This window comes from Lithohypha guttulata, assembly GCF_036872675.1.
Source record: "Lithohypha guttulata strain CCFEE 5908 chromosome Unknown scaffold_2, whole genome shotgun sequence".
NCBI lineage: Eukaryota > Fungi > Ascomycota > Eurotiomycetes > Chaetothyriales > Trichomeriaceae > Lithohypha > Lithohypha guttulata.
Window position 1 is genome coordinate 4,523,128 of NW_027042751.1, and position 12,211 is coordinate 4,535,338.

Below are 12,211 nucleotides of genomic sequence, written 5' to 3' on the forward strand. Positions count from 1 at the left end.
TCCACCGCTGCACTGAGCTGCTGCTCTACCGTACCACACATCTTGCTCCTGCGCAGCTATTCAACCTTGAAGCTGACTGCTGCAAGTAGATGCTTAGATTTATTCAGGAGTCCCTTAAGAGCGTTGGCCCCCTGCTGAATCGGTGATCGCTCGGTAGATTTAGGGTGAGAGTTGGAGTATCAACGCAGACAAGGGACGGGTGTTCGACGTTACTTAAACTCACACACTTTATGGCTTGTTCGAACCTTTTGACTTTTGCGCTACGGTGCGAGGCACTACGCGATGAGTTGGAGACTAGCGGGGATGATTTTGCAAGACCCAACCATACTACATACCCTTGCGCGTGGGATATAAACATCGTGCCGCCCAGCGGAGTACTTTTTCAATTGGCTATCGATGTAGAAGTCCTCCATATCTACCCAAAAGGACCGCGAGCTGACCCACACAGCGCATGCTTTCCAATCTCACTGACAGAGGAACCTTTCGCTGACCATGTTTGTGTGGGTTTTTGGTTGTGCTACATCATTGGGCTTCGTCATTCGTAATCTCGCAGTCAGCATGTCAGCGAGGCGTATTGTGCGATCCCTTATTACATATTTATCGCCCGCACCACCACGAGATCGAGTAGACCTTATTTTATTGCGACATAAGACGCACACAAATCAGGCTGTATCATGATCTGTTCTACCTGCGCACGTCTGAGTGTGTCCTTGTTATTTTTCAATGACGATGATCTCCTCCAAAGCACGGATCTCCCAGCTGGTTACTTCTGGCACGAACATGCCGACGTACTTTGTTTCGAACACTCCATCGATATCGCTGGTCTCGAATATAGCGTGTCCAAGGGCTGCGAACTATGTAAGATCATCTGTGCGGCCCTCGAGAACCTTCCCATCGTATCAGACGAGCTTGCAAGCCAATTGCCCCTCGTTTTGTATATTGGAGGAACAGCCAAGGTCAATGTGGCTCTGGACAATGAAGAACAAGGTCTGGTCAAAGTCTGTGCGCTCGACGCAAGTCGAGACCTCAGTAAGGCTCATCCTCTGTTCTTGATAGTCTGACAACCATGTCATCTAACTCGATGTGTCTGTAGCCATACACGGACACTTGACAGACATGCCAGTAGAAATCTACGAGAAAGTGCATCATGACCCAGCAAGTCTGCATTGCACAACCCTTGCGAGAGGATGGTTCTCGAATTGTGCCGACAATCACAACTGTACGGCTACAGCGCGGTTTGCCTCGAACTCGGTAACCCGTTTTCTGCATATAGATTCGGTTGGGAGAAAAGTTCGCCTGATCGAATATGCGTCCAACGAGGCACCATCTAGCTGGGCTGCACTCAGTTACCGCTGGGGTCATTGCCAGAAAAGAATGGTGCTCACGCAATCTAACATAACAGAGCTGAAACAGGGCATTAGTCTACATGACCTAGATGCTACCGTGCGAGACGCGGCGTTCATTGCCCAAGCTCTGGACCTCGAATACCTCTGGGTAGATGCGTTGTGCGTGTTTCAAGACGAAGCCATGGGAGACTGGTCAATACAATCATCGAAAATGCAGGAGATCTACGAAAAATCAGCGCTGACACTCGTCGCTGTCGACTCTCCTTCCGTCCAGGACGGTTTTCTGGTGCCACGCAACGAGCAGTACGTCGCTGTCAAGTGGAATCTGGACAACTCGCCGAAAGGTGATAGTGGGCCGAACACCGTCTACCTCTCCAAGCACTGGGATCCCACACGAGATAAGCTCAAGGGACCTTGGTCAGAACGAGGGTGGACATTCCAGGAGGGACTCTTGCCAAACAGGCTGCTATACTTTACTGGCACCCAGATGGTGTGGAAATGTTGCAGAGAAACTCGATACGAGCGTGGGCTTACGGTGGATCCGACACAGAAAATCGTGGACGAGTTTGCAGAAGAGGGTGGTCGCAACTTTTGGGCGTTCGATCTCTTCACGAAAGTCAAACTCATGCCGTGGTACATCAGGACCTTAGACCAAGATATTCGACGCGAAAAACATCGCTTGTGGTACGAGCTCGTGGAAGAATACTCTGCTCGGCATCTAACTAACTTTTCCGATCGATCTGTCGCTATCTCTGGCTTGGCTGCGAAATATCATGACCTTCTCGGCGCCGACCGCTATTTAGCAGGTCTCTGGCAAGCCGATATGGTCCGCGGTCTACTATGGTATGTCCCAGATTCGAAGGTGTTCAGCGCGCCAGAGTCCGAGACACGACTCGTGGAAAATTGCCGTTACCCTACCTGGAGCTGGCTGCACGTGGCGCCAGGTCATGCAGTGAGAAACGACCACGCTTCCTACATGGATTGCCGAGACCTGGCGCAAGTTCGGCCCATCCATTTCGACGACGAACATTCTTTACAGTGGTTTAGAAACATAGAAACAGCAGTCTTGAGTCTTCGTGGACCAACCTTATTTTTCGACCAGCTTTATTCCGCAAACTGGCGTTCATCCACATCTTTGTCGGCCTTCGAACGGCACATCTCTCAGCTCATCGAAGACCAGTACGAGAGCCGCGCTGTGGAGTTAGCTCATCAGGCTAAATTCGCTGCAGTTCTCATGCTGAAGCATTTTCCGTCCATCGATCACCGGATGGATGTCCTGGTGTTAGAAGCAACAGGTCAGGAGGGCGACGCGTTGTCCGTATTTCAAAGGTGCGGAGTGGTACAGCTCTGTTATTTTAACGTCAACGCCAAAACTCTACAGCTGCGTCGAGGACAGGAATCGTTGTCTCACCGTCTTGGTTTGAGTTCCGGTCCTCGAAGAGTTAAACATCTCTGCGCCAAAGCCGTTTTTGACGAGCTGTACACCAAGATGTGGCCGCAGCAAGAAATCACTATGATCTAGCCACCATGTGCAGTTTGGGTTGAAGTTACCACAGATAAGTTCGAGGTATCAAGCTGTGAAGCGATTGATGAGTCTTGATTGCTCATGACTAGATAGTAACCCCTTGGAAAATCGCCTTGTCCTTACTACGACATTATATGTAAGGTCAGAAGTTAGTGCGGGAGTGTAAAACACAGGAAGAGGTAGATTTGTAATCTCAGAGTACAAGAACTAATGCCGTGCAAACTTGTCGTGCCTTCTGCTAACTTTAAACATCTCCCCGACGCCTCCTTCTGCCCTGTCCAAGGATGTTCCACTGCGCAGGAAGTCCGTAGGCCTGCTGTGAAATCAGAAATTGATCGGAGTCGAATTGGGATGATGGTGAAAGGATTTGCGATCAGTCAAGCGAGTAGGATTTGACTGCAATAGGTGTAGTGGCCAACACATCTCGTATATTGTCTGCAAGCAACGTTCAAGGTTCATGCAAGCTCCAAAGGAGAGGCTGAGTGAAAACTCTGCGACTACCGAGGAAGAACTACTATACGAGCAGTTAGATCGCGAGCGAAGGTAAACGATGTTTCATGATCTGTTTGAGAAGTTGTCAACATCTATATGGAAGAACGTTGTGCTCGGTAAAACAGCGGCTCATTGACTCGAGGACTCGGTCTTAGGGGAAAAGCACCAGACCCTGGTTCTGGAGGAGTGGCACATCGCTGTCTAAGCAAGTGACGCTCAGCTAGCTTGAACCATCGTTTCTGAGTTTTTCACCACACATTTAAATCTCGAGAATGACATCTAGCCCTCAATCTTCAGGCCTTCGTGCCTTATGAGGATTTCCTAGTCAGGAAGGCTGTATTGTACCGAGCGGAGAAGTGGTGATCTGGCAGTTTCGGGAGCCACCTGAGACGCGCAATGCAAGAAACCCAATGCACCACCCGTGCTCAAAGTTGCCTGTCCATCCACTTGAAAGATAGGTAATAGTAGCAAGTTGATCTGAGAAATCTTGCTTGTTGCAGCCTGAGGCTTCAAGACGTTGCTCAGACAACTGGTGACGCAAACATACCCAATCACACGAGTCTGCATAATTCACCGGTTATCGTGCGCCCATGCTCAGCAGAAGCCAACACATTGGAGTTGTGCATTCCAGCATGCAAAACTTGTCGCAACGGGTTGATGACTGGATTGGTGATGTACTGAGTGAATGGGATAGTGCATGTTCTGCAACACAGCGAGGACAAAAGCGTCAGCGTTACCCAATGGACAGTGAACGGACCCCACGACCGAAAAGGACGAAGAAGACGCTGCCGACACCTGACAGCTCGGATCGTCAGGATGGATTGTCAGAAAGACAGCTCCCGATAATACCTCCTCCTGCACCTTCATCGACCTGCTCGACCAACACGGACAAGACAAAGCGAAGCAAGAGTCCACAGAAACGTATGCGTGATGCTGAAAGTCTCTTGCTGAAGCCGGATCTTAAACAAGTACCTCTCAAGAAGGTGCGAGACTGGGAAGTAAAAAATCATACCATGGCGAATTGGGACCTCTACAAATCACTGCAACGTTCCATCACAGCTGCACCCGACAAGTCTGCATATGATGACTTTTTCGAGAAAGATCTGGACAGAATCTTCAACTACCTTGTCGATATGCCTGATGGTGCTGACGAGAATTACTGGAGCGACGACGTGGTATTTCCTTGCTTGAGGCTGGCTGCTGAACTGACGCGACGGGCGGAAGTCCGTGCTTTTAATGTGTATGGTTTCAGCGCAGATCGTAAGGCTTGAGCTAACAGAGGACAGCAAGAACATCGGAATCACGGATCTTACCTTACTTGGGGCTTCCGACGAGAGACCCGATACACGAAGGGTCGATTACTGCTTCGGTGTCAGCGTGGTGGACTCGACTGATGACGCGCATGCTCCAATCTTGAGGTATGCTGACCAATACCTCTGCCAGAGCAACCACCCTCAAGTAAACGACAAAGTTCTTTTCTCACATCTCGAGCTGAAGACCGATACAGACAAAATCGAAGCAAACGCGCAGCTCAAGGTTTGGGCCAGTGCAGGCTTTGAGAAGCAAAGGCGCTTACGCCAATCAAGGCTCGACTGTGATCCAGCAGAGTATACAATGCTGCTGGCGCCTCAACCCGTTTGGGTGTGGCTGTCAAACAAGGTGGAAGTAAAAATTGTTGTGGCAGAGTGGGAGAACGAGCACATCTGGTTCTTGCCCGCAAAGGATTATGCGTTGGACATTTACGACAAGGAGTCTCTCAGAAGTTTGGTCTCTGCCATGAGCCGTGTGATGCAATGGGGAGCGACGGAATATCTGAACTGGTTTCGTACAGAGCTGCTCGGGAGACCGGACCTGAATACCGAAAGATAATACGAGCAGAAACAACGACTCTCGTGACATATACAACGATTTCACGGACGATCTCGAGTAGGGTCTCGTGAGGACTCGCGACGTCACAGACATTATCTAGTGGGTAACTTTAGTACACTAATTGCATATTTCGTGCGAAATTGCTTTTACAAGCCAAGTCCACAGCGCGGCTCCGATACTCATTTTCGATGAGCTGAGAAATGTGTCGTTCAAAGGCGGTCATCGATGTAGACGAACAGCAGTTAACAGCGTAGAGACTGTCGAAGTACAGAGTATGCCATACAGGCTGAAGAGAGCTCCTTGGCTCGTCCTGGATGAGTAAGACAAGTCCTGATAGTCGGTCTGCATGCTCCGGACTTGCGCGAGGAAATTTGCGATCGGGATAGAAAGCGTAAATATTTCTCACTGTGCAGTCAGGCGCCAGGTATAGCTAGCTCTATGTAGGATACTTGCTTACTGGGAAGGGTCGCGTTTTGGATGTCAGCAGACTGAACGACTTTGCACCACGGATCATATCGCCTTCCCAGAGACCGGCCACATACTGTTTACTGTTCAGTGGTGAGGAAGTCTTGGTATCTTGCAGCCAGGCCAGCCCAAGCAACAGATCTATCCAAGAAATTCGCAAGGTGGCGAGCAGATTACCCTTCTACAGGTTGGTACCACAAGCGATGTCTTTCCGATCGAATGTCGTGGACTGAGGTGCTGGCGTACCACGGCACAAGCTTGATTTTTATAAGGAGACCAAACCCCCAGAAGTTCCGGCCACCTTCTTCGCTCTCAGCAGCTTCTGCACTGGTGACAAGTTTCGGGCCTGGCAACGAGTTCCCCGAAAAGCGCGTGCAGGATCAAAGCACACCTCCTGTTGAATGGATGTGCATTCAAAGGTCGCATAGCACGTCACAATGGTGTATGGGAAGTCGCAACTTACGTGTCGGCAGCACAAATCTGGTCTCGCGAGGCGTGTAGGACAAGTTTCTGATTCTTTCGCAGGCTTTGTGCTTGGTCATCTTGTTCGCGCCATGCATTTTCAACTAAATAAACCGCGTTGGTTATCAGATTATCCTTCAGTCTTCTCACCCAACAAGGGTCCTGATCAAAGAGCATTAGCTAGAACTTGTGCTATCTTCAACCGAATCTTAAGACGTCAGCACCAACCGTTCGAGCAAGATGTACCAGCCATGAGAACTATTCTGGCAACACAACGGCACACGAACGTCATCATGTGATAGACATGATTGGTTCTATTGTCTAGGTGTTTTAGAGGAGGTTGTCGAGTATCTTTAAATCAGTGACTTTGTCTCTACGACTGGCCGGCGGATCAAGCTGCCATGTCTTGTCTAGTGGTCTCTAGTACTCCAAATATTTGTCGAAAGGCTCTAGTGCTGCTATTTCGCTGGCCTCTTCAATATTCCCTGCCCACACGCCATCTCCCATACTGTATTCGCCGTGAGACGATGGGTGGAACCCAAGCACGTTCTGACCATAGTTGCTTACAATGTCCGTCCGATATCGCTCGAACAAAGCTCCTGGCCCATCTTCAGTGACTACCGTCAGTTAGCCATGAAATGCTCAGGAGGAGACCTGGCATTGTTCCGGCCTAGTACAATAGTTGAGATGACTTACGATTGTGTGAGATCGTCGTACGACCCGGACATGTAGCTTCCACCTTCTGATTCTAACTGAGTGACTCATACTGCACGTCCCTCCTCGTTGCGGTCAAGTTGTCAAGATGACATCCTATAGGCAGCCATTCAGCCTCGTTTCCAGCAGCAGCCTTAATGCAATGGCTGTGAGAATTGTCCTCCAAAGCGATAGCCTGACTCGACCACTCAACAGGTTCAGAAAAAGGGTCGTATTCCGTTGATGCGTTGGCGAGCCCTTCTTCTGATCTCTCGGCTTCCTTTCTTCCGCGTTGGGCGTATGTTCTCTGGACCTTCAAGAACTTTACAATGAGGTCTATCGTCGAAGCTTTTCGCAACTTTGATCTCCAATATGGTCTCGAGGCCGGCGGGAACCAGTCTACCCTGTCGGGTTTTGCGAGAAGTCTCCGGGCTAGATCACGTAAAGTATCATCAGACGCTTCTTTTAAACTCTGCCCCTGACTATGTACGTGGAACAGAGTCGCTTTGGACAGATCAGAGATCTGGCGTTCGTCCAGATCGAACCTGATGCCAATCCGCCTGAGGGTACGAGTCGGACCATTGTTGTGTGAAAGTTTTGGGCGAGGCATCGTGTGATGATAGATCATTGCGTTTAGCGTTGCAAACACAAGACATATATGGTAGATGTATGCTGCTATTGCTGACATCTGGCTTACAGGTCGCAGCCGTCAAGACTGCCTGTCGTGGTAGCCATACACTCCGAGGTGTCATGGCTGTCTGTGCAATGCACTCACGTCTCGTTGCGTCCGGCCCAATCGAGTTGGTCGTTGTCTGGATGTTGTCTTGACCGCCTGTTTGATGTTGACCGCGTGTCTTGCCTTTTGTCGCATCTGATTCGCTGATCTGCATATCGTTGCGGCTGGTGTGGTGCACTGCGTGTTGCTACGTGTAAGCCGGACGCGATTTCGTCCTACTTAATCTCACGTTGTCGTTGTCTGCTCTCTTCTTTGTTGTGTACATCACAAGATCATTACCCAATCTCATGCATCGCGAAGTCAACATTAGGACTGTCTGTGACAGCGTTGGTCTGGATTCTTTGCAGGCGAATAAGTTGAGAGAGCATACCCGCACCTATCTCATCATCCAGACACAAAAGCTAACCTCTACGCCTGATCATGTTTTGGCAGATCTGGCAGCGAGATTTCTAACTCACCATGGTGCGGAACATTTTCCTGCTGCGCCACCGCCGGCGGTAGCATGGTCAGAAGCAGGCGACCAGGCAAAAATCACGGATTGTGTCGTTAAAATCATGACGCTGCAACGTCGACATGCTGTTGAGACTTTGCACCGTAAAGGACCTTGTCCTGGATGTGTTTTTCACTTAGATGTCGCAGCATCGCGCTCTTGCACAGATGGTGCAGATGGTAGGTTTACAAACTGCTGCAGTCTACATCGCTAATGAATCATGTTGCGACAGACATAGACCCGACACCTGCGCTCCGAGCTTCCTTTCTCGCTTCTTCTTCACCAATATGCACAGTCAATACTATGTTACCCTCCAAAACGTTCAGCACTAGTCCCTGATAGTGCCGGAAATGCCAAGTCCTCGTTCGACGATGACCCACGAATACTGAATTCTGGTCTACCCGTCTGAAGATATCGCGCTGGAGAAGCCCAGTGACAGTGACGAACAACGTTCCAAGAGGAGAAGGAACTCGCTGGACGTGCTGGGGAGGATTCACTATTGTGGTCACCAGGCAGATGGGCAGGCCTCGATGACAGCAAACATGTATGGTTACCGGACCACTTGGTTCGGCTTTAGGACCTGGCAAGACAAAATGGCCGCTCTGGAGGGACTTGTCGCCATTCAGCACCAAATTCTTGAGGCAGCTCGACTCAGAATACACACGCCTCATTTAATGCCGAAAGAGAGACAGGAAAGCATTGTGAGCAGTCATTTGGAGAAAATCGTACATACACAATCGCTCGAGTACCTCGCAAAAGTTGGAAAGCTTTTAGATTGATGCAGCTTTCCGGTAAGAACCAGTTGTGGGCTATCGAGGACGTGCCAGAAACGACTACCAGTGTGTCGGAAAGTAAGCCAGCCGTTCGTACATCCATTTTTGAACCACATCTATGATGTTGGGAAGACAAAGAGAACGGCGGATAAACTCATCTTAGTTTCTCCTACCAGTGCTGTCTTCGATTAACAGCATTTGCTAATCTCTATGGTATTCTCAGCATGTCTTTCCTACTCAGAGCGCTTGCGTACAACACGCGCTGTTGTGTTGCGATCTGCTGCTTGGTCGTTCTCCTTGCCTCTTGTTTCGCGATTACCCTGGACAAGCACTATCGGTCAGCATCCGGGAGCCACGAGTAGTGCAGATACGTATGATTATATAGGAGGGCACCCGAAACATTGCTAGGGTTAATCTTGGCGGTCGGTGCAACGAACTCTTACTGACCTAGAATCGATCGATGTCGTGGCCTGCCAGCTGTGCAGCTTGGAGCCTTTGTATAGCACTATTCCTGTTTATGGAGGACTTTTTTCCATCTTATCAGTCTCGCACCAGGACAGACAACATCTTCGACCAGGATGCCGCTCTTTTTGACGATGAGGAAGACGAGCGGATTGATATCGCGCAGAAGAGAAGACGCAACCGTGATCGACACCAAGATCGACAACAGGACATACCTTGTCACGAAGTCGCAGGCCTTGAAGAATTGGATCAACTCGGCGACCTAGATCCCATACGGTTCCAGTTTTGCTTCCCGCTCGCGTTCCATCGATTTCACCAATTCCGGATCAGATGTTGTTTGGTCCGCAATGCCCTTAGCCATTTCCCAAACGCTTTGACTCGGCTTGGCGTGATGGCTGTTTTGCTTGTACTCTTCATTCATAAGTGATTCTTGCGATGCCTGGCATGGTATATTTCTGGACTGAAACAATATATTCAGGGGCCTTCACTCGGACGATCATCTTCTCAGCATAGACAAATACTATATTACTGACTGGTGAAGCTCGTCGCGAAACATGACTGCCATCGGCTTGCTATCCGGCCTTGATTCGACACGGGAGACGATGAAATGTGCGATTGGAGGCTCGCTTGGGTATTCAAAGAGTAGCTGGAATCGAGTCAAACTCATAAATCGGATGATATGAAAGAAAAAAGTGGTCGTTTCATTCTATCGCTCGGAGGGAGTGGGATATCAAGGAAAGAAAACTCGGGTAAATCCGAAGCTAATCTCGACCTTAATAGCAGCTTTTTCTGTGTCTTAGCACCGAACCAACCTCTCTTTGGTTTCGCCGAGATTTTCTGTAGACTTCCCTCTTCCGTCCTTACCGTTGGCATTTGCCATTACATCAACCATAGCCCGGCCAGCCCAGCTGCAATCGTCTTGCAAGAGGAACTGGACTCGTTATTGCGGGTCCTCTGTTGCCGTTGTATGGCTATTGAAGCACATCGATGTTTCAAGCACTGATCAGACGATGGCTACAATGATACACGGAGGCTGCCATGATGGAGTCACGCTGGAAGATTGCACGCATCCTGTTTTGACAGGGTCGGAACATTGCTATCTGCAGTGGTAGGATCAAAAAATCAAAAGAGTATCAATACAAGCTGGTCGCAAGCTCCACGTGTAATTACATCGGGTTTGTACAGGCTAAGGAGTATCGTCCATATTTACAGAAAGGATCAAGCTTTCTGCATCCGAGCTCGAAATCGCTCTCTGAGCAGGGTTCTACGGTTGCGAGACCCACGAAGTCTGCCTCGTCTAGACTTTGCCGATACTATTCGACTCTCTGAAGCTTCCTGGACAGTAGCTCGATCATCGTCATCCGAAAGCACATCCACACACGGTATACCATCAGTGTACCACCAGTCAGGCACTGGCGGTACATTGACCGTGATGGACACGACTTCCTGCGCTGTCCTTCGTTGAACCGGTTTCCCTGCGTGAACAATGCCGGCCGCTTTGTAACCACCAGACAAGCAGTCGTGGGCCGAGTGTGACTCGGCCATCCCTATATCGTCTACTGTCACAAGCTGGCTGTTATCCAGATGATAGTCGCTTTCTTCTTGTACTGTGGTCGGACCTGAGACTACAACAGGCGTACTGGACTTGGTCCGACCATTGCGAGCGTCAGGGACTCTTATTTTCTCCAGCTTTTCCATGTCCTCGACCTCCACACCAGCAAGATTGTCGCCTGCCTGAACCACTTTCGGTGGCGTTGCGAACACAGCCGGATTGATATACAGAAACGAGAGCTTCCGCAGGCCATGTTCGAGAAGAGCTAGAAGCCGATGGTCGGCCGCAACAGCGATGCAGCTCGCTGGACCATTCGACATGATTCGTTAGATGCAGTATCAAATCATGTTCGAACATTTTCCGGTTGAATGGCATGAACGCTGTGATTTGTATGATATTTGGAAACGCGGGCTTGGTGGGGTAAATCGTGGAGCTGCAAATAGCCGATGCTCGTCAGAATCCTTCGACTTTCGTGCAGGACTACAGGAGGTCTGTACCACCGCATGTTGATGACTCGCGAGATTCACAACTGACGAAGTGTCCTCCCGACAATTGCCTCCCATCTAGGCGAGCTGGTGGCACAAAGTGCTGCCTCGTGCACAGTATACTGTACGTTCTCCGGTCCAGCTACAATCGCAATGGTTTCTCCTTCAAGGAATCTGTAAATATGATCAGTGACATTCCTGAGACGGAGGACGGGTCGTCACTTTCGAAGACGACCAATTCTGTCTGCGAAATGCATACTGGGTAAAGGTGAATCTTCCGCAGATGCCCAGATCATAGAACTTTGCAGGGTTCGCCTAGCGGTCTCCTATGCCTGTCTCGAAAACATGTGACAGACTCTGACTGTGCCCAACGTAGCTTTGTGGCGAGATGAACACGGACCCAATTGTGATACTAAGACTGTCTTGTTATTGGTCAAGAAAGGACAATTATGTATATGAACGCGTGGCTATCATATGCAGGTTCGTAGAAGTTCTCAGCGCCAAAATCATCAAGCCGTATTGGGTCTTTCATCTGCTTGACCCTGCCGATACTGTCCCTGAAGCGAGATTTCACGTTGATATTTCCAGACATTGTTTCACAAGTGAACGATCCTGGTTCAGCTTCACTATGGCACGGCCGAAGAAATCTGCTCCCAAACAAGCTGCTCCCAAACAAGCTGCTCCCAAACAAGCTGCTCCCAAACAAGCTGCTCCCAAACAAGCGCCCCAAACTCCTTCATCAACAAGCACCAGTACAAGCATGGCTCAAACTTTCGATCCGCTGAACTACATGACTGCAGAAGAGCTGGTCAAGATCGATACGCAACTCGCTGTGGCGTTAAAGGGCGCAGACGTTTTACT

At 49.7% G+C, this 12,211-nt stretch overlaps 4 protein-coding genes across 4 annotated transcripts; 2 read left to right on the forward strand and 2 right to left on the reverse strand.

Moving 5' to 3' along the window:
- Window positions 1-1,116: 1,116 nt before the first annotated feature.
- On the forward strand, window positions 1,117-2,868 carry LTR64_003770 (uncharacterized protein; the record flags this gene model as incomplete). The annotated part of the gene is made up of 1 exon (XM_064898121.1): window positions 1,117-2,868. The coding sequence occupies one exon, from the start codon at window positions 1,117-1,119 to the stop codon at window positions 2,866-2,868; it is 1,752 nt and encodes a 583-aa protein (XP_064757071.1).
- A 1,235-nt stretch (window positions 2,869-4,103) lies between these two features.
- LTR64_003771 (uncharacterized protein) lies at window positions 4,104-5,232 on the forward strand (the record flags this gene model as incomplete). Its single annotated transcript, XM_064898122.1, is given in 2 exon segments — window positions 4,104-4,623; window positions 4,643-5,232. The coding sequence occupies 2 exon segments, from the start codon at window positions 4,104-4,106 to the stop codon at window positions 5,230-5,232; spliced, it is 1,110 nt and encodes a 369-aa protein (XP_064757072.1).
- A 1,347-nt stretch (window positions 5,233-6,579) lies between these two features.
- LTR64_003772 (uncharacterized protein) lies at window positions 6,580-7,462 on the reverse strand (the record flags this gene model as incomplete). Its single annotated transcript, XM_064898123.1, has 2 exons — window positions 6,580-6,776; window positions 6,913-7,462. 2 exons carry the CDS (start codon window positions 7,460-7,462, stop codon window positions 6,580-6,582), a joined length of 747 nt encoding a protein of 248 aa, XP_064757073.1.
- Window positions 7,463-10,531: 3,069 nt separating this feature from the next.
- Window positions 10,532-11,185, reverse strand: LTR64_003773 (uncharacterized protein; the record flags this gene model as incomplete). Its single annotated transcript, XM_064898124.1, has 1 exon — window positions 10,532-11,185. The coding sequence occupies one exon, from the start codon at window positions 11,183-11,185 to the stop codon at window positions 10,532-10,534; it is 654 nt and encodes a 217-aa protein (XP_064757074.1).
- Between the last annotated feature and the right edge of the window lie 1,026 nt (window positions 11,186-12,211).